At 60.3% G+C, this 18,214-nt stretch overlaps 5 protein-coding genes across 6 annotated transcripts; 2 read left to right on the forward strand and 3 right to left on the reverse strand.

Moving 5' to 3' along the window:
• The first annotated feature begins 106 nt into the window (after positions 1 to 106).
• On the forward strand, positions 107 to 902 carry C4H17orf114 (chromosome 4 C17orf114 homolog). The gene is made up of 2 exons (XM_063301830.1): positions 107 to 583; positions 671 to 902. Exons 1-2 carry the CDS (start codon positions 493 to 495, stop codon positions 829 to 831), a joined length of 252 nt encoding a protein of 83 aa, XP_063157900.1. The 5' UTR covers positions 107 to 492; the 3' UTR covers positions 832 to 902.
• Positions 903 to 1,808: 906 nt separating this feature from the next.
• On the reverse strand, positions 1,809 to 3,450 carry PSMB6 (proteasome 20S subunit beta 6). Its single transcript, XM_063301820.1, has 6 exons — positions 3,307 to 3,450; positions 3,081 to 3,148; positions 2,869 to 3,000; positions 2,568 to 2,697; positions 2,155 to 2,299; positions 1,809 to 2,060 (listed from the first exon to the last, which is right to left on the reverse strand). The coding sequence occupies exons 1-6, from the start codon at positions 3,400 to 3,402 to the stop codon at positions 1,933 to 1,935; spliced, it is 699 nt and encodes a 232-aa protein (XP_063157890.1). The 5' UTR covers positions 3,403 to 3,450; the 3' UTR covers positions 1,809 to 1,932.
• Positions 3,451 to 6,975: 3,525 nt separating this feature from the next.
• On the reverse strand, positions 6,976 to 9,964 carry GLTPD2 (glycolipid transfer protein domain containing 2). 2 transcript variants are annotated; one of them, XM_063301805.1, is made up of 4 exons: positions 9,228 to 9,964; positions 9,054 to 9,139; positions 8,434 to 8,597; positions 6,976 to 7,765 (listed from the first exon to the last, which is right to left on the reverse strand). In XM_063301805.1, the coding sequence occupies exons 1-4, from the start codon at positions 9,898 to 9,900 to the stop codon at positions 7,237 to 7,239; spliced, it is 1,452 nt and encodes a 483-aa protein (XP_063157875.1). In that variant the 5' UTR covers positions 9,901 to 9,964; the 3' UTR covers positions 6,976 to 7,236. The 2 variants fall into 2 exon arrangements, with proteins under 2 accessions (XP_063157875.1, XP_063157874.1); XM_063301804.1 differs by having other exon boundaries at positions 9,054 to 9,142.
• Positions 9,965 to 12,709: 2,745 nt separating this feature from the next.
• Positions 12,710 to 14,897, forward strand: VMO1 (vitelline membrane outer layer 1 homolog). The gene is made up of 4 exons (XM_063302933.1): positions 12,710 to 12,874; positions 13,331 to 13,452; positions 13,985 to 14,326; positions 14,793 to 14,897. The coding sequence occupies exons 1-3, from the start codon at positions 12,710 to 12,712 to the stop codon at positions 14,286 to 14,288; spliced, it is 591 nt and encodes a 196-aa protein (XP_063159003.1). The 3' UTR covers positions 14,289 to 14,326; positions 14,793 to 14,897.
• Positions 14,898 to 14,983: 86 nt separating this feature from the next.
• Positions 14,984 to 17,173, reverse strand: TM4SF5 (transmembrane 4 L six family member 5). The gene is made up of 5 exons (XM_063301824.1): positions 16,943 to 17,173; positions 16,244 to 16,324; positions 15,809 to 15,948; positions 15,417 to 15,609; positions 14,984 to 15,142 (listed from the first exon to the last, which is right to left on the reverse strand). Exons 1-5 carry the CDS (start codon positions 17,114 to 17,116, stop codon positions 15,128 to 15,130), a joined length of 603 nt encoding a protein of 200 aa, XP_063157894.1. The 5' UTR covers positions 17,117 to 17,173; the 3' UTR covers positions 14,984 to 15,127.
• Positions 17,174 to 18,214: the final 1,041 nt, after the last annotated feature.

Consider the following 18,214-nt stretch of genomic DNA (forward strand, 5'->3'; position numbering starts at 1 on the left):
TCGCCGCGGATAGGATCCCTGGCGGGGGAGGGTGGGCGCTGCGGTTCTCTCCCCCTCCGCTCCCTCCAAAAGCCGCCGGGGTGGAGCGGGCAAAGGGAGAGGCCGGCGCCCAGTCCGTTCGGCGAAGGCGGCGGGAGGGAGTCCTCGGCTAGGTCGGCCCGGCCGCATCCCAGCGCGGAGCAGCCAGAAAGGCCGCGCGAATTGTGCCACGCGTTCGGGAATCGGGTGGGAATCAGGCATAAACACCCCCTTCTGCTCAGCAGGCAGGTGGCGGGCGGGAGAGAGGCTCCGGGGGCCGTGCCCCTCCCTGGCGCCGCGGCCGCTGTGGGACAGCCCCCCTCTGCCCGCCCCCTCGCTCCCTGTAATTGCAAGGACTCGGCTCCCCCTCCTGCCCCAAACGGGAAGGGAGAGGCAGGAGGCCGCTCGAAAGGGCAGCGCCCCCAGAGCTCTCCTGCGCGGCTGGCGCCTCCCGCTCCGTCTGGACCCCTCAGGATGGGCTCCAAGTTCCGCAGCTGCTTTCCGCGCGTGAGACGCGGAGGGTCGCGGCGGGCCGGCAAGGCGGGCCCGGGAGAGCCCCCGGAAGGTAAGGTGGCGCAGCAATGCCCTCCCTCCCGCCAGTCAGGCAGAGGCGGGGGCCAAGCCTTCACTTCTCCTCTCCCCCACCCCCCAGCAGCTTCTCCCGACGGCCCCGAAAGCGCGGCAGGCCGAGCACGGTCTACCCCCTCCACCAGCAGCGAGGGCGACCCGCAGAGCGGCCGGGCGTACTTCAGCGGCAAAGCCCGCGTCTCCTTCCGCCACCAGCTCGACTCGGAGCGGGACTCCACCAGCTGATCCTCCGGGACGAGCCGAATGCAGGGACGCCCGCGGGGAAGCCTCTTAGGAATAAAACGCTCCACCCTGTCGCCTCCTTTTCTGCGCAGCGATCTGGCAACCTGAGGGAGAAACCCCCTCTGCCGGGGGGGGGGGGCAAGAGCAGGAGAGCTGGTCCAAGGTTGCAGCATACCCAGCCCCAATCCCCCAGCCTTCAACAAAGGAAATGCCAGGCCAGAACCCCCATCCCCATCCTGGAGCCCAGGAGACTCTGTGGCTCAAGCGGAGGTGGAGGGGGAAAGACAGGCAACAGTTCCTACTTGGAGGAGGAGGTGCCAAGGAAAAAGCTGCCTGGAGCAGAGCCAGCACCCCACCCCTGCCGCCGGAGCAGTGGAAAACGCAGAGCCTTCCCCAAAGTGAGCTTTGGGCCTCTCCAATCCCAATCCCCCAAGTCTCCACAAGAGCAGGGAGGAGCTGAGTGAACCCCAATGGGTGTGTGACCCCCTTATCTCAGCCACAGGCTCAGTGTAATCACAGTTGGGAAGCAATCAGTACGTCAAGAGACCACGAGGAGGAGCGGAGGGAACCAGACTTGGGGGGGCGATGGGAAGAAAGGGCCCACACCCTCTGCTGGCTGTCCAGGGAGGCAAGAGGAGGAAAGGGGCAAGCGAGCAGCATTCACTCAACCCACCCCACCCCCCATCTCCACTTAACCCTATTTTCTGACTTTGCACAACGTCCCGGACTAGAACCACAGAGCCTGGGTCAGAACACCACCTTGAAATGGGGCTGGCTGCTGAGGATTTAGCGTGTTGCGTGCAACCAGCTATTTTTTTGGTGTTCCACCATGGAGAATGAAGACTCTTCCCTGCGAAGTTCTTCCTGTTAGAATGACTATTCTTACAGTGCTTGGGAAAGGTGCAGGCAGAATAAAACGGAAACTGCCGTCTCCCCTTGCCCCCCCCACCGGACCAAGAGGAAGCGGCAACCACACTCTGTGGAGATTCTCTGCCTTTAATACTCATCAAGCACACATGAAGACAAAATAAATTCCCATCCCCAACAAGTGCAGGCCGTTCCTAGCGTCATCCGGGGGGCAACCCCTCTTCCCACTCCTCCATCTCAGACGGAGGAAAACCGGGGTAGATCGTTGCCGAGAATGACCTTGCGCTCCACGCCGTCCTTTGTGATGGCAGCCAGGCGGATCACGCCCCCACTCGAACCGTCGCGATCCATGGCCAGGGAGAGTGCTGCACGGGAAAAAGGCAGGCAGAAGCAAAGTAAAGCCACCCCCTCCCCAAAAATCTGGCCCCTGCTTTGGCCCTGGGGCTGGGGGCTCTTTACCGTTGGCCGTGAAAGTCAGGCACTCCTCCTTACTCATGCCAGGCTTGTAAGAAACATCCACAAAACCGTATATGTAGGAGCTGCCAGAGCCCCCAATGGAGAAGGGCTGGCGAACCATCATCCCCCCCATGGGGACAGAGTATACCTGGAAGGGGCAGGAGAACAGGTGGTTAGAGGAACCTTCCACAGAGCAGAGGAGGCAGGCGGTGCTGGTTGGTTGGTTGCCAGCGAGTGGTTGGCAATAAGCCGCCACAGACCAACCCAAGGCAGCAGCTGAGTTCAGATAAAGGGCCCTCTGCCAGACAGAGCATCCTGCGGCTAGGCGGAGGGGGGCAGTCAACGCGCTGAGGGAATGGCTGGGCTGCGGCAAGGTCCCCCCCCAGGCTGAGCGATGCGCAGAAGCTGCCCCTCACCTGGCCCCCCTTGCGCCTGTCCCAGCCGGCCACCAGAATCCCGGCCGTCAGGTCCTCGCGGTACCGATAACACATCTCCTTGAAAAGGTTGGCCGCCGTGTGCACCAGGGGCTGCTGGTCCAGCTCGATGCTGCAGGGCAAGGCCAGGGAGTCAGAGGCAGCTTTCCAGACCCCGCTCCTTTCAATCCCCAGAATGCTTTCCTGGATCGCCCCCCACAGCCCTGGCAGAAAGCGAGCGGGGCGCCAGGAACGACAGGGCGGAACAGCCGCCCCCGGAGGCCCGCAGGCAGCCCGGCCTCACCTGTGGAAGCCCAGCTGGTAGGCGACGGCGTCGGCGATGGCCTGGGTGTCCGCGGCGGAGCCGGAGCGGCAGCAGAAGATGCGGTCATGGATCTGGGTCAGCTTGTCCGTGACGCGGTTGGCAATGTAGGACCTGCGAGCGGCACAGCCGTCATCCCCCGCGCGGCCCGCCCGGGACCCCCCCGCCCGCCCGCCCCACCGCCGGCCACTCACCCCGTGGTGGTGCGCGAGTCCGCCCCGATGACCACGCCGCCCTCGAACTCCACGGCCATGATGGTGGTCTGGGCGCGCGAGGGAGGAGGAGAAAGAGCGTCAGCGCCCGCCCGCCCGGCCGTCCATCCGCCCACCCGGCAGCCGGAGCAGCGAGGGGCGAAGGGCGGCCGCCGGGCCGGCTCGGACGGGAGCCCCGGGCAGATCCCCCCGCCCCGTCCGCCCTCACCCCGGTGCTCTCCGCCTGCTGGGTCCAGTCCGGGCAACCCCCCGCCAGTCCGAGACTCGGACCCGCCGCCACCGCCACAGTCATCGCCGCCGCCATCTTTGCTCCAGCGCGACACTGCCGCGAAAACGCCGACGCGTCCGGCACCGCGCTTTACGGCACCGCGCCTTGGAGGGAGGCGGACCCGAGGGGCCCGCGCCGTCACGGGCCGGTCCGCCGGCGGAGCTCGTGCAAGCGGCGCTCCCCCGCTGGCCTCGGACTCCGGCCTGTGAGCGTCCCGGTCACTCCACGCCTCCCTCCCGTCGACCGGCTGCCGGTCGCCCTTTTCTCAGGGAGTCTCAGGCGATGCCCTAGAGCGGCACCTCCTTTCCCGGCTCCGAAGACTTCCGGCGTTCCTCAAAGGGTAGTAGCGGAAGCACGTCAGCCCCCGGCGCCCTTCGATGTGCCCGGAGCGGCGCGCGGCAGCGTGCGAGGTAGTGCCGGGCGGGGGGGCAGCCGCGGCTGGGCGCTAGGAGGGCTCGCGCGCGGCGGAGGGAACGGCCTGGAAGATGCTGCCAGCGGCGCGGAAATTGGCCGGTGATCGTGACTGTGTCATTGGGGATTAAAAGCTCCCCTAGAAGTGAACCCACACCCGCCACTGGGAGGGAAAGATGCTGATTTTGGGAGGCTTGGAAGCAAACCATTTACATCTCCGGCACAAATTACGATTAGCCGTCACAGAATCCGCAGATGCCAGAGTCCTGGAATCCTGGGGTTGGAAGAGACCTTGGAGGTCTTCTAGTCCCACCCGTGCCCGGGGCAGGAAGCCTTGGAGCATCCTGGACAAACGCCTGCTGTCCAGCCTTTGCCTGAAAACCTCCAGGGATGGAGCCCCACGACCCCAGGAGGGAGGCCATTCCCCTGCTTAATAGCTCTCACAGCCAGGAAATTCCTCCATGCAGGTAGACCTCACTTAACAACCATTCATTTAGTGACAATTTGGACTTACAATGGTGCTGAAAAAACCGACTTGCAACCAGTGCTCACACTTATGACCATCATGGCATTCTGTGGTCATGTGATTTTCAACTTTCCCGGCCAGCTTCTGGCAAGCAAAATCAATGGGGAACCATGTGATTCACTTAACGACCATATGGTTCACTTAATGCCCATGGTGATTCACTTAATGACCGCCACAAAAAAGGTCATAAAATCGGGTCAGATTTACTTAATGACCACTTTGCTTAGCAACTGAAATTCCGGTCCCAGTTGTGGTCATTAAGCGAGGACTAACTACCTGTATTTCAAGTTTGGGTCTCTCTCTGTTAATCTTTTACCTGCTGGTTCTTGCCCAACCCTCAGGCGAGTTTGATTCCCAGTTAATGTCAGGTTAGAGGAAATGTCATGAGTACTGATGGCGAGCAGGAGGGGGCCTCTATCCAGGGGGGAAAACTCATGCGTAGTACTGAGGAATTAAGCAGCCATTCAAAGAGACACAGATCAGACCCGCCTTAACTTTTGGGGTTTATCTGTCTGGGTTTTCCCACGCTTCTTCAGTTTGTTAGGATTCTGTCTTATGTAGCAGTAATAAACACTAGAGACCTACTCCTCGTCTCAGCGTGATTCCTGACTGTTAGGACAGGAAATCCCCTATTATCACAGTGGCATGTTTCCTGGATACTTCAGCCATCTGGTCTGCAAAGACTTTGTCTGTGTCTTCTGTTTGGCTGGGTGGCCTGTGGTACTGTCAGGATATAGAGCGAAGAACCACGCTGAGATCAGAAGCTTTACCTCTAGTGTTTATTGTTCTGCTCTACGGTACAGAATCCTGCTAAATTGAGAAAGCCCCAGCAATTCGACCCAGGAAAGCCCAGAAGGCTAAGGCGGTTCTCTTCTGGATTTCTTGACAGGGAGGCGAGGAGAATCAGCGCTGCGCGTGCGTTTTTCCCCCTGGAGAGGCCCCCCCCCTCCTTCATCAGCAATGTCCATAACAGGTACATACCTACAACACCACCATTTTTTTTCCTTTTCCCTTAGTATTCACCCAGACACTTTCAGCAGGGTTTTCATCTTTAGAATTGAGAATTTCTGTAAAGGTGTAGTCATTCTTTAGTGCAACTCTACTCTCCCTTTTGTCTAGTCTGTTCCTTTTGAACAAATTATACCCTTCTAGTACTAGTACAGTGTGACGGTACTGTATTCCTAGTACCGTCACACTGGTCATTACGTCCTTTCAGTAGTGACTATTTATTTTATTTATTTATTGTTCAAATTTGTATGCAAGAAACATGGTTTTGGGTCACATACACTTTCCATAGTATACAGTCAGTTTGGTCTAGTGATTCAGGCACCAGGCTAGAAAGCAGGAGGTGGTGAGTTCTAGTTCCGCCTTAGGCATGAAAGCCGGCTGGGTGACCTTGGGCCAGTCACTCTCTCTTAGCCCAACCCACCTCACAGGGTTGTTGTTGTGGGGAAAATAGGAGGAGGAAGGTGTATTTGGTATGTTCGCCCCCTTGAGTTAGTTATAAAAATAAAGGCGGGATTAAAAATCCAAAAATGAATGAATGAATGGCCTGTGAGAGCCACCTGGATGCACCTTGGCCTGGAGGCAGCTTTCATGGCAAGGTGTCAGGTCTTCGCTTGCAAACTGACAGGAAAGAGATCAGCAGAAACAACTGCTTTACTTCTTGTTTAAGTGGGACTGTAATCTTTCAATCCCTTGAACTGTGTGCAGATCTTTTTCTGCCTTACAAAGCATGCTGACCTTTCCCCTTTTGCGAAGCTAGCAGCAGAGGGCCATGTGGGGACACCATGAGTCAGTTGAACGCTGTGCTGTCTAGAGGGTTGCCTTTCCCAGGATTAATGCACCCTGCTGCACAAAAGTGCAGAGTAGCCTGGTGTGTTTAGTAGAGCTTTGTACAGAATCATAGAATTGTGGAGCGGAAAGGGACCCTGAGGATCACCTGGTTCAACCCTGGTTCAGCCCTCTGCCATGTCCAGGAAATCGAGTCAAACCAACCATGCACGAGAGGTAGCTCTCCAGTTTCTTAAAAGCCTCCAGCAATGGAGAACCCACCGCCTCCATAGGTCGACTTTTCCACTGTGGGGCGGATCTTGCAGGCTAGATCACAAGTTGCTTATTGCAGAACTTTGAAACTGGCTGGATTTGCTCTTCCACTAAACTAAAAGCGTGCATGGGGTGCATCTCCCCGCTAGCTGGGACCTGAATGTCATGTGAAACCTGCCCTGTGTTCCCAGGGCCCTCCTTGCCAGCACCTAAGTGGCACTTTGAAAAGTAGAGATTGCAAGAACCAGGCACTCCAGCAACCAGCCAGACCTGCCCCCTGAGGAAAATGCGACTGGCCACAGCCCCATCTAACCTTAAAATGCAAAGGGACTGCAGAGCAGGTGGGGGGTCCCCAGAAAGAAGGCTCTGGGCTGGAATGGTGCTGCTTGGTTCCCTGCGCACAAAGCGGAGCCCCTGCAGCCTGGCAGTTCCTGGCCTGGGGGTGGGAGGGGCAGGCTGTGTCTGGATGCAGACCAACCCATAGGGGATCTTCCAGAGCGGGGCTGACCAACCCACCCTATGGGGGCAGGGCGTGAAGTGCAGTAGCGTTCGCTGCACAGTTGAAAGAAGGCCTGAGGCAGACCAGCAGAGGGCAGTCATGATGCTTGGTTCCTGTGTGGGTAAATTCTCCCAAGGGCATTTTATTGATTAAAGGGCTGGAAGACAGTCAAGTCTCCCTCCCCCCAGAACAGTTCCCCTGCTGTCTTCAGGATTCTGTCTTCAGCTACCTCCAGGATTGACAGGTGGGCTGCTGCCTGGGTTGTCCATGGGGCAGGGATGGTCCTCTTGAGCCACTTTCTGCCAGGGAGAGCAGATCTCGGGCCCTGAATCCATTCTTCAGGCAGCAGGAGCAAAATCCAACCTCTGCTCCGGCGGGTTCTGAGGTATTAGGGCAGCTGCAGCATCCCATGGGCGGAAAAGACATCTTGGGTGATGTTGTAGACTCGGCCCAGGCTCTCCACCGTGGTCATGACAATGGCCCAAGCTGCCTGCTTCTCCTGCCTGGCGATGATGATGCGGTAGAGCTCCTGGTGGGAAGGCATGGCTAAGAAGGCCAGGGCGGCCGCCTGCCGCACCCACCAGCTGTGGTATGGGGCCAGTGCCTCCCGGTAGGCATCCATGCACATCTGAGAGGGTTTGTCATCCTTCTGGCTGGTCCCCAGTTTGTGCAGGAAAAGTTCCAGCCACTTCAAGGCACGATGAAGGCGCAGCAGCGTCCGGCAGCCAGAGGGAGGCCAATCAGCTGGCAGGGATTGGAAGCCCACCAAACCGGAGGCCAGCTCAAAGTTCACCATGGACTGCACGGTGCGGTAGTGGAGGCCATGCTGCCCATCCTGGTGCTGTTGCATAATGGTGATCTTGGACTGAGTTTCCTGAGAAATTAGTCCGAAGGCGTTCCCCAGCACGTCCATAAACCTGTAAGGAAGAGTGTTCCTTCCAGCCACTGGCTACCCTCTGGGCCAGCCTTCCCATGCTAGAGCCTCCGATGCATGGAGACTTTGCCTCCCAGAGCTGCAGGTTGTGCAAAGAGAGGATCCCTGGGGGTCAGTAGCTCCTAGCCCGGATGGCGGTGGGGCTGCTGAGAGACTAGCAGGCTTCCTTGGCACCTGTTGGCCACCGGGAGAACAGACCGCTAGCTGAGATGGGCCAGGGGTCTGATCCGGCAGGGTCCTGCTTATGGCACACCTGGAGGGAGCCATGCTGGGGAAGACTGGTCTGGAAGGCACTGACACGCCCCCCTCCTCTTTCTGAAAAGAATTTACAAGCATCAGTGCCACAGGTAATGCTGGGAGGAAATCCAAGGCGGTCTATTTCTCAGCTGCCTTTGGGTCCCTGAGCCTGGGTCCCTGAGCCGTATCTGTGTTGCCTCAGCAAACGAGCCTAACAGCCAGCTTTTGCTGAGAAAGGGGAGGTGCCCTCAGACAGAGGAATCCCTCTCCGGGTGGGGCAGATGCTGCTGGCCATGGGGCATTCTTAGGGGTCAACTTTCCCTGTTGTCTTTGGGAGATGTGCCAGCCCAGATCTCCAGGGAACATACAGTATTGTGCAAGAGAAAATTGCCAGGCCCCCTTCGCTTTCCTCACTTGATCAGCTGTCTCCAGCCACAGAGGTATTCCTGGAGGAGGATCTCGCCCCTGGGAGTGAGGCTGTCCATGAAAGCCCTCTGCAGGCGCCTGATGTCGAACTCTTCGCCCCTGAGGGGGAGGGGTGCTTTTGGGGTCCCGGTGGGGGCAGGCCCAGGAACGTGCTGCAAGCAAGATAAACAAGGAGGTGCTGGGGGTGGGGGAACAGTGAACTGGGAGTGAAGTAGTTAAAACACCCCCCTCCCTGGTTTCCTTGTTTCCCCCCCCCCCCCGTCTTCGTTCAGTTCCGCCCTGCTAACCTATAGGGAAATCATGGTTCTGAAATGCCATTTGGGGCATTTTATGTTCTGCATGACGAAAACTGACTCTCCACATCGAGGGCCACTTTGGGCTTCCCTCTGTCTGTCCAGTCTCGCCCTCCTCTCAACTCAAAGGCGATTCCAGCTCTTGCCAACCCCCCCCCCCGCACCTACCAGGCGCTGGTGGGTCTAAGCTGCAGCAGGACTCCAGGCAGAGTTTTGTCAAAACCACTTGCAAACCTCCAAGCCCAGAGAGGAAGGTTCGGCCCCTCCCATTATGAATGGATGAGGTCAACAAGTCAGGCTTGCCCTTCTTCTCACCTCCTCTTCCTCTTCTTCCCCGGGCAGCGTCTCCCCGAACCAAGGGCAGGGATGCCCTCCCAAGACACAGGCAGAGAGGGAAAGCTCTGCTGCGGGACAGGAAGCAAAGGGTGGGTGAGCCTCCGCCTGGGCATTCCCCCCCCCCCGGCCCACCGCCCCCAAGCCCCAACTTACGGAGGCGCCGGCTGGAGAGGCAGAGCAGGAGGAGGAAGACCCCCAGGAGGAGGAGCAGGCGGCAAGGGCACAGCAGAGTCCTAGCGAGAGCCCCCATTTCCAGCCCTGCCCGGCGCTGCCTTTGCACCCTGCCCTCCGGACTCTCTTCCGGGGACGAGATAAGGACGATCGCGTCGGGCTGGGAGAGGGAGGGCCCCTCCAGCAGGGGAGGTGGGCTTCTTTGGTCCTGTCTGGAACTGGGGGCCGGCGGGGCCCAGTCATGTGGGCGGCCAGAAGGGCTGCCGGGACTCTGCAGGGGGGGGGGGCTCCGAGAAGGTCGGGAACATCCCGGGAAAGCCAATCTGACGGCTTCCTTCCCCAGTTCGAGGGCAGGAGGGATCAGGCGCTCTGCTCGCGGCTGACCTTCAGAAGGGAGGCGTTGGAAGGGGAACCCAAGCTGGGGGGCTACAAACAAGTCCCCGTGGAAAGGGTGGCTGCCTGGGGCTTCTGGGCTGGGGGGAAAGGTGTTGATGGAAGACTCGCCTCCGGATGGGGAGGAGGCTTCACTGAGTGTGTGCCAGCCTTTCCAGGCTTCCACTGTCCCCCCCCCCCCCCCCCGACCATCCGCGCGACCGTTTTGAACCCCTCTGCGAGGACGGGGCTCCAAAGCGTGTCCCACGGAGTGGTGGTCCATTTGAGGCTTCCAGACCTTCCAGGCGTGGCCACCTCCACCCTTTTGAGCCCCCGCCCGATCGGCCCGGCCCGGCCCGGCCCGGCGGCAGAAGGACGCATCCGGGGCGGGCTTCCGAAGCGGGCACTGTGATGGCCACCGCCCGCTTTGGATCTGCCGCTGGCCGCCTCCCGCTTGGGGTTCGGGAGAGCGGTTGCCCGGCTTCTCTGCCCAGCGCCGTAGGAGGACGCGCTGCCGTCCGAGGGTTGAATCTGTCCGACCCTGTCTGTGGGGTTTTGATACTTTATTTGCTTTATTTCGGGGGTAGGTTCATTTTTTTATTTTTCGGGCGGGGGGCGTGCCAGGCCATGTTTCTGATCGTTAGCTGCCCAGAGCGTTTGGGAAGGGGTGGCCTGGAGATGAAGCAAATGGATGAATTTGCGTCTGAGGCTCCTGCATCTTTCCCCCTCCCCCAAAGGACCCCCCGAAACGGAGGTAGCTCTTGCTTTGACCCCCTTTGTTAGTAGAGGTGGAGGCAGGTGGAGAAGGGGCGGCTCCAGACCCCCCGGTGGGAGAGGCCAACGTCTTCTTTGTAAGCGCGATGGAATGCGAGGGCGACCTTGGAGGACAGAGGGAAGAGGGGCTGCCGCAACGGTCAGATAAGAGGGAAGGGCATCCGGGAGCGGGTGGCGGTCTAAAGAACTGACTTGGGAAAGACGCACCCTGACGCCCAAGCGGTAAATAGGGAGGGCGGGAGAGGAGACCTGTCCTTTCGGACTTGCAAGGTTCTGCCGCAAGCCTTACAATAAAGCAGCATCAGCTCCTCTGGCCGTGTTTCCTGCCTGTCCACCTGGAAGGGCTGGCAGTAAGGGCAAGACGGGGACGTTCAGCCTATGGAGCAGTCGTTTCCCTGGCTCAGCTGCTCTGAGACGAGGAGGAGCGACCGGCCACCAGGAACAGGCAAGGCGCCGCGGATCACTCCCGCAGCCGCGGTTCAGCTGGGCGCCAGCTGAGTGACGACTAAGGCAGCCTGTCGAGCCACGCAGGCTCGCGGGGAAACTAGGAACTGAAACAAGACTTTTATTGCAGCTCCTCTCAGGCCGCTTTTATGGAATCTGTGATGCGACCAGGTCTGAAGTATCGTTGGGAGTTCCTACGAGCATGGCCCTGCCCTGAACGCTACCAGGCTCCAAGGCCACCTTTGTGCCAGGAATGAATGAGTGGGTAGAAGTGGGACGGGGAAGGGACAACAGACATTTCAGAGCATGGGGTTCAGCAGCGGGCCCGGGGAGGATGGGCTGGCAGTGCACTTCTGCTGGAGTGGTGGAATATGTACTTCCCCACCTCAGTGGACTGAAATCTAGCACCCCCCTCAAGAAATTCCTGCTTGACAATGTGTCAGGACTTGGAGAGCCCCCCCCCCCCAATGGCTGTGCCACAAAGGTGCCCATGCCTTCTGGCCCTGCTGCAGCTTCCTGAATAAGACCAGCAGGGATCTGCTGAGGTCCCCATCCTGAGATCCCCGGAGGTCTCCGCTGCAGCCCCTTTCTCATCGGCCTCTCTCTGACCCCTGAGACTCAGGAAGGGTTCAGGGCCCCTGGCAAATCCCTGGCATGGGTGGTCCAGCCACTCGCCACCTTCCTGCCTCCCAGGGCCTTAGGGCTCAAGCTGAGAAGCAGCCCGGTGGGGCAAGGGGCTCTCGGCTGCTCCAGGCACTCAGGAAGGTTGGGAGCTGATGGGGCCCAGGGGCCGAGCTTCCAACTGGGGGAAGCAGCTGGAAACCCCACTGAGGTCCCCGCTTCTCTGAATTGGCTTTGCCAGTCAGGCTAAGCTGCAAGGGAGCCAGGCCCAGGATAGCTGGCAGCCAAGTCGGTGAGCGAGAGCTGGGCTGCGGGCGATGCCCCAGGAAGGAGCAGCAGCAGCAGCAGCAGCAGCCAGGGTCTGCAGAATATTGGACCCTCCATACCAGGGGAGGGGTGGGGGGCCCTCAGGCAAAAGCCTGGCTCTTGGGCAGTTGCTTGACTGCCCCACCCACCCCTGCCTCTTTACAAAGCCACCATATTATCTCAACCTCACAAAGATCTTGGCCCGGTCCAGCCCAGGGCAGTTTATTTGGCCTCAGCGGCTCAGAGGTTGTAGGATAAAATGGGAGGGACCATATTAACCCCCACCCACCCAGCCAATTCATTCACTCCCGTTTTTACCTAATCCCTCTAAAAACATCCCAACCAGTAGCTGTCACCCAATCTGATGGTAGCCATTCTGCAGGTGTTCTCCTGAGCAGCCCCTTTTCGGATCCCCATGGTATTAAGGGAGTGTCAAAGGTCCCAGTGTTGGCAGAGAGGAAGGAAGAAAAGCACCCCCGCTGCCACATTTTCTGCCTAGGCAAGAGTCCAATAGCTCCCTTTGGTCCCTCCATGAGAGGCTGAGAGGGCCCCATTCAATTTTCCTTCCAGGGACCCTGGAGCCCCCATCCCCTTGCAAGGCCCTCGGCTGCCCCTTTCGGACCTGCCCCTCCAGGAAAGAGAGACGGCACAGCCAGAAAGGCAGAGGGCCCGATACCTCTGTTCTCAGGGCCCAGGCGGACTCCTGCCAAACGGGCCTTTGTCTCCTTCCTGGAAGAGTGTTTGGGACTTGGAGTTGGATTTCTGCATCTGTTTTGTTCTGGTCTAATCCTAACCGGTTGAACCTCTCCCCACCAGTGGCACAGGTGGGATCCCAGAAGGTCATTTGATCCTAGCTCTCTGCCCCTGCAAAGGCCAATCCGCTTGCCTTTTGGCAAGAGGGTATAAAACCAGAGCAAGCACACCTCCAGCCAGATGCGGCTGGGACCATGGCAGCCCCAAGGCTTTGGCTGTTTGCTGCAGCCCTGGCAGGAGTTGGCAGTGCCCCAGAAACCTGGCCTGTCATTGGGGTATCCAATGGTGGTCCTTGGGGCCCCTGGACCTGGCAGGAAATGTGCCCCCAAGAGACTTATGCCACAGGAGTCAGCCTCAAGGTAATCTCCCCTCCCCTTCCCTCCTGCCAGCTCTCCACCCTGGCCCTGGATTCAGGCTGGGGGACAGCCCCAGGTCCTGCTTGAAGAAGGGATGGTTGGTTGCTGGGACGGATGAGCCAGGGGAAGGAGCGTGGAGGGTGTGCAAGGGGCATTCTCCTTCCATGGAATGCAGACTGACCAGGGGAGCCACGGGAGGGAGGGAGGGAAGGAAGGACAGAAGGCCTCTGAACGTGTGCAGAACAATTTCTTAGTTTTTTCCCAGCCCTCAGATTAGCATCCCCCTCACCCGTTTCTCCTGACTCTGCGAGCGGCTTGTGTTCTGGCGCTACTCTGCCCACGGCCCCTCCTCGCCTGGCCGGCAGCCTTCGCCCCTGAAAGGTCACTCCCTGGAAGCCCTCCCTGCTGGAGGGGAGGCCTGGCCTTAACATCCCTACCCCGCCTTTCTTGCTGCCCCAGGTGGAGCCCTATCAAGGGCAGGCTAAAGACGACACGGCCCTGAACGGCATCCGACTGTATTGCACGCGTGGCAGCCACGGCGAGAAGTCTGAGGCGAAAACGGTGGAGTCACAGAGCAATGTGTGAGTCAGCACCTGGCTTGGTGGCCACCACAGCACCCCATCCCAGGGCTGCCCAACACCCTTTTCCTCATCAGTCCTCAGCGCAGCCCAGCCCAGCCCAGCCCAGCCACATGTAGAGAGGAACGTTGCCTCCATGCCAGCTCTGGCTGCATTGTTTTGCCCCTAGCTTTATATGGGCGTTCAACAAAGGCGCATGCTGTGCAATGCCGTGCAATGCACTGGGTACAGCTCCAGGATGCACAGGCAAGGCCCTCCTGGGACCCTGGAGGGTAAGTTCGCTTTCAGTCAAAAGCTTCCTCTTCCCAACTGACGGCCAGAAGCCAAACCCCACAGGGCCACCTTGCTGTGTTAAAGAAGACAGGGAGTGAGGGGGCAAGAGGAGAGGGCCCAGGTGGCTACTTTATTTTATTTATTTATTTATACATTTATTCACCGCCCATCGCTCCCCAACAGGGGGACTCTGGGCAGCTACTAGGGGAGGGAGGTGGCTAGCATTTTAATCAAGCCCCTCCTTGACTCTGCCTCCCTTCAGATGGGGCCAATGGACCACCTCCCTCTGGTGCCCCCAGGGCACCTATCTGACCAGCTTCTCCCTGCGGGTGGAGCACGTCCCCCGTGGCATCCACGACTACATGGGAGCCACCAACGTCCGCTTTGCCTGCTCAAATGGGAAGGTCCTGGAGGGTCAGGGCCTGCCCTGGGGGGAGTATGGAGCCTGGAGTCCCTCGTGTAAGAAAGGTCTGTGTGGGATCCAGACCAAACAGGAGTCCATACGTGGCGTTCTGATGGATGACTCCGCCCTCAATGACGTCCGGTTCTTCTGCTGCAGAGAGTGAACAGGTGCAGACCTCTGGCCAGGTCCCTGGGCAACCGAGTGAGTGGTCGGAGTGGTTGGGCACAGACGCACGGGCCCTGCCCTTTCTGCTGGGTTTTAAGAGGACAGGATCCAAAGAGCTGCGCAGCTCTGTTGGCTCCAGCCCCTCGCCCCATGGGAAACCTGCGAGAGGCAGGACCCGGTGCCCACAGGTGTTTCCCCGGTGGCCCCTCAGGCTGGTAGGAATATGCATCTGGCCCAGGCGGCCGCCTCTCCCTTCCGCCCCTGTTCCAGCCATCCACGCAGCCACCATCAGCGGCACAGCGAGTTTCACCGGCCAGCAGCCCTTCCTCTCCCCCCCTCGCAGCCCCCCCCATCCTGGGGAGGGTTGCAGCAACCTCTTTTGGGCCCCCCCTTCCTAAGCTAGAGCGCACCACTGCGGCAGAGTCACTTTGGCCTGGATTGCCCAACAGGTTCTTTTCTGCCCTCCCCAGGCCAGCTGCGAACTCTCTGCCTCTTGCTCCAGGACGCTTGTGGCTGGTCCGTCACCCCTGCGAGGAAAAGGCTCTCCGCTGGCTCCGCTTGCCCCCCCGGCTCCCGGCTGGGGAGAGATAGCATCTGTGTGCCACCCGGCCTTTCCTCCAATGTTGCCTGTCCCAACACCCGGCTTTCCACAAGACCCCCCACGCCCGAGGACCTTCAGGAGCAGACGGACACTGCAGCAGAGAGAGCAGTTTATTTTGGGATCTTCCAATAAACCATCCAGATTGCACTCCCTCTGGCCAAGAGATTTGGGGAGGGGACGAGCAGGTGGAGGAGTGGACGTCATCGGTGCAAGAGCGCTGGCTGGTCTCTGCAGTCTCACAGGCCTTCCCCCTGCCAGGAAAGTCGAAAGGAGAGCACTGGCTATGGGGTTGCAAAGAAGGGCTGAAACTCTCACGCAGGGCCCTCCTGCCCTGCTGAGCAGTGCTCGGCCAGTGGCCTCTGGACGCTTGTCCGCAAACAATGTGGGGCCCATGGGGCTCGTCTGGGGCCGTTTGCTCCCTGACCTCCCACCAGAGAGCAAGGGAGTGGCTTCTCTGGGCCAGTCCCCTCCTTCCCACTTGCCCCATCCAGGCTCCTTCACCTCCCACTTTGCCGGGCAACTTACGGCGCGATCGGTCGCCTTGCGGCAGTCACCACACACAGTCCCCAGGAGGCCATTCACCACTTGCACACTGCACAGCAGCAGCTCCAGGAGGCCCAGGCCCAGCAGGATGGAGAACAGGACTATGTGCCAGAGGACTATGGAGGGAGGGTTGACGCACAAGTCCCACAGCATCTTGTTCTGTAGGTAGTTCTCACTGCGGGGAGGGGGGCAGTCAGGAGAGCTCAGATCTGGAAGGGGGCACAGAGATGTCTCCCATGTTGCCCCACTCCCGTGACACAGACTGGCCCGTGGCTCAGCTGCCTGGCAGAAAGCATGTCCATGCCCACCATGGAAAGAATGGGAGGGGCCTTCTGTTCTGGGGGAAGACCTAGGGCCACCCACCCCCCGCTCACCTGAGGTTTTTGAAAGGGGATTCCCACTTCTGGGCCACTGTTTCACACCAGGGCCCATTGGCCAGTGCCGTGGAGGACACCACCACGCAGTAGAAAGCGCCAAGCCCCCCAAAGGCGGAGCAGAAGACGGAACGCAGCATCTGCCGGGGACAGGAAAAGGGGGTGGGGGGCTCGTCCCCTCTGGCTCTTCTCTCTCTCTCTCTCTCTCTCTCGCACCAGCAAACCACCTTCTGGGTGTGCTGAGGCTCGGTCAGGCCCACAGCTGGAGCACAGACACTCACCCCGACCTGTGTTAGCCCACCCGGCTTCGGTGCAAACTCCCCACGGCCCCACCAGTGGCCGCCACCCTTGTCCGAGCTTGGCCAGGCCCGCCCTGCAGCTCAGTGTCGTGGGAACCCTGAGAGTTAGGCCTCCTGGAGAACACGTGTCACCTACCCGGCAGCGATTCCCGCAGCACCCATAGCCGCAGCAGCCCTTCCCACCGGCCCGCACGGCAGAGCAGCCAGTGCAGAGGACCTGCGGAGAGAGGAAAGCAGCCGGCTGGGAGGCACCCTGCTGCTTCGGACAACCCCCCCCCGGGGAGGAGGCTCAAGCGAGACAGCCAGGGCAGGCAGCACTCCCTGCTCCCCTCCCCACCCTGTGCATGGCACCGGCTGGCACCCAGGTCAGAGCCAAGCATTGGGCAGGGAGGGGGTTCAAAGTCCAGGAGGAGCAGGCCTGAGCCTGGGGGGGGAGCAGGCCAGCCCAGCACAGCCCTCCCGGCCAGGGGAGGGCGTGGGGTGAAGTGGCAGAGTGGCCGCCCTCTCGGGCTCTCTGCTTGCAAAGGAGCTGGAGGGCAGCTGGGGCAGAGGTCTCCGTCTCCCCAAGGCTCCCACCCCTTGCAATCCAGCGGGCGCTCTGCCTCTGGGCGGGAAAAGGTCCTGCCCCAAAGAGCATCAGCCTCGCCCACTTTCAGAGCCTTCGGTTTCCAGACCAGGTCCAGGCAGCTCAAGAAAGTGAACCAAGCCTCCTTCTTTGCCCCCCCTGCCCCCTCCCCAAGGGTTCCGGTAGGAAGCTGCTCTCCAGCATGGACAGCTCCTGAGAGCCCCGGAAGACCCCTGAAGCAAGTCCCTCCCCCCCGTCTGGGCCACTCACCATCAGCCCCCCGCCGAGGAGGCCACCCATGAGCCAGGCCTGCAGTGTGATGTGGTCCGGTGTCCACTGGCTCTGAGCGTTGGGGAACAGCAGCAGGATGTTGGCCACCAGGCAGGCCAGGGCAGAGGCCACCAAGGTGAGGCCCACCAGGCGGGAGCATTTCCCTGTACACATTGTGGCGTGTGTGCAAGCAAGAGAGCAGCAAGAGGGAGTGTTTCTTCAGAGGAGCTGGGCAAAGGGCTCCCCTGGGTGCAGTGCTCCACCCCCTGCAGTCCCAGCCTCTTCCTCCTCTTCCGTCCCGGTGGCCCCGAAGCCCTGGGAGAGGCCCAAGGGCCACACAGATACTCAGCTGGAGGCAGGCCGCCCCTGCTTCCAGGCGCAGGATTGCTCTGCTGCCTGAGATGGGTGGGCATCGGTGGGCATCTCCTCTGCCCCCAGAGGGCACAGTCGAGATCCATGCCAGCCCAAGTTCCGAGGTGAGAAGTGGCAAGGCGAGCCACGGCTCAGCCCGGGCTCTGCAGCTTTCGAGAATCTGGAGCCAATTCTCAGTGGCTTGGGGAGGAGAGGACAGGGCATGGGGCTGGCACTTCCTTTGGGCAGCGAGAGAGACCTGCTCCGCAAGCCCTTGATCCTCCTGAGGATCCCCTGCTCAGCAACTCCTAGGCCAGCCTGCCTGCCCCAGCACCCCACCGATCTGTTCGGTTGTTGCTGAACACCCTCCGAGCTTCCCAAGGCAACCTGGTCAAAGCCCCCCCGCCATCGATGCTCACTCCCCCACCCATATCCGAGCAGCCCTCTGGAGAGAACCAGGGTGGGTGTGAATGTGTGTGTGCACACATGTGCACATGTTTGGGCATCAGTTGATCACCCTCTGCTTCAAAGGCAGCAGCTGTGCTGGGCCCGAGGAGGGGGAGGCGAGAACCGTCCAGGGCCAGAGGGAGCCCTTTCACCCACTTGGAGGTCTCCATTGGCAGACAGTCCTGCTTCTCGCATGGGGGCGTTCCTTTCTGTCCCCTGGAGCAGAGGGCCACCCACTCTGCCTGTGGCCAACAGAAGAGAGGAGTAGCCTGTTCCCTGGCCAAGGGATGGCTGCTGGGCCAGGTCTCTGGGCCCTGAAGGACCTGCCTGGGACCCCAAATTCCATGTGTCCCTTCCTTCAAGCAGGAGCCCCGTGGTTCTGCTCTGCAGAGACTTGTGCTGTGGAGGGAGGACCCACGCAGACCCCATTTTGGCCCCCCAGGCAGCCCGGGGATGACCCCCAGCAAGGGACCA

The sequence above is a fragment of the Candoia aspera genome, chromosome 4 (assembly GCF_035149785.1).
Source record: "Candoia aspera isolate rCanAsp1 chromosome 4, rCanAsp1.hap2, whole genome shotgun sequence".
Classification (NCBI taxonomy): domain Eukaryota; kingdom Metazoa; phylum Chordata; class Lepidosauria; order Squamata; family Boidae; genus Candoia; species Candoia aspera.

What these genes read in the sequence shown, in the direction of transcription:
- C4H17orf114 (XM_063301830.1), top strand. Translation starts at nt 493, where the DNA reads ATGGGCTCCAAGTTCCGCAGCTGCTTTCCGCGCGTGAGACGCGGAGGG. An exon ending in CCCGGGAGAGCCCCCGGAAG is followed by an intron (nt 584 to 670) that starts GTAAGGTGGCGC and finishes CCCACCCCCCAG; the next exon opens with CAGCTTCTCCCGACGGCCCC.
- PSMB6 (XM_063301820.1), bottom strand. Translation starts at nt 3,402, where the DNA reads ATGGCGGCGGCGATGACTGTGGCGGTGGCGGCGGGTCCGAGTCTCGGA. An exon ending in ACAGGCGCAAGGGGGGCCAG is followed by an intron (nt 2,300 to 2,567) that starts GTGAGGGGCAGC and finishes TGCCCCTTCCAG; the next exon opens with GTATACTCTGTCCCCATGGG. An exon ending in CCTGACTTTCACGGCCAACG is followed by an intron (nt 2,061 to 2,154) that starts GTAAAGAGCCCC and finishes TTTCCCGTGCAG; the next exon opens with CACTCTCCCTGGCCATGGAT.
- GLTPD2 (XM_063301804.1), bottom strand. Translation starts at nt 9,900, where the DNA reads ATGGACCACCACTCCGTGGGACACGCTTTGGAGCCCCGTCCTCGCAGA. An exon ending in CCTCTCCAGCCGGCGCCTCC is followed by an intron (nt 9,143 to 9,227) that starts GTAAGTTGGGGC and finishes CCTGTCCCGCAG; the next exon opens with CAGAGCTTTCCCTCTCTGCC. An exon ending in GGGAAGAAGAGGAAGAGGAG is followed by an intron (nt 8,598 to 9,053) that starts GTGAGAAGAAGG and finishes TCTTGCTTGCAG; the next exon opens with CACGTTCCTGGGCCTGCCCC.
- VMO1 (XM_063302933.1), top strand. Translation starts at nt 12,710, where the DNA reads ATGGCAGCCCCAAGGCTTTGGCTGTTTGCTGCAGCCCTGGCAGGAGTT. An exon ending in CCACAGGAGTCAGCCTCAAG is followed by an intron (nt 12,875 to 13,330) that starts GTAATCTCCCCT and finishes TTGCTGCCCCAG; the next exon opens with GTGGAGCCCTATCAAGGGCA. An exon ending in GTGGAGTCACAGAGCAATGT is followed by an intron (nt 13,453 to 13,984) that starts GTGAGTCAGCAC and finishes GCCTCCCTTCAG; the next exon opens with ATGGGGCCAATGGACCACCT.
- TM4SF5 (XM_063301824.1), bottom strand. Translation starts at nt 17,116, where the DNA reads ATGTGTACAGGGAAATGCTCCCGCCTGGTGGGCCTCACCTTGGTGGCC. An exon ending in GCTGCGGGAATCGCTGCCGG is followed by an intron (nt 15,949 to 16,243) that starts GTAGGTGACACG and finishes TGTCCCCGGCAG; the next exon opens with ATGCTGCGTTCCGTCTTCTG. An exon ending in TCCCCTTTCAAAAACCTCAG is followed by an intron (nt 15,610 to 15,808) that starts GTGAGCGGGGGG and finishes CCCTCCCCGCAG; the next exon opens with TGAGAACTACCTACAGAACA.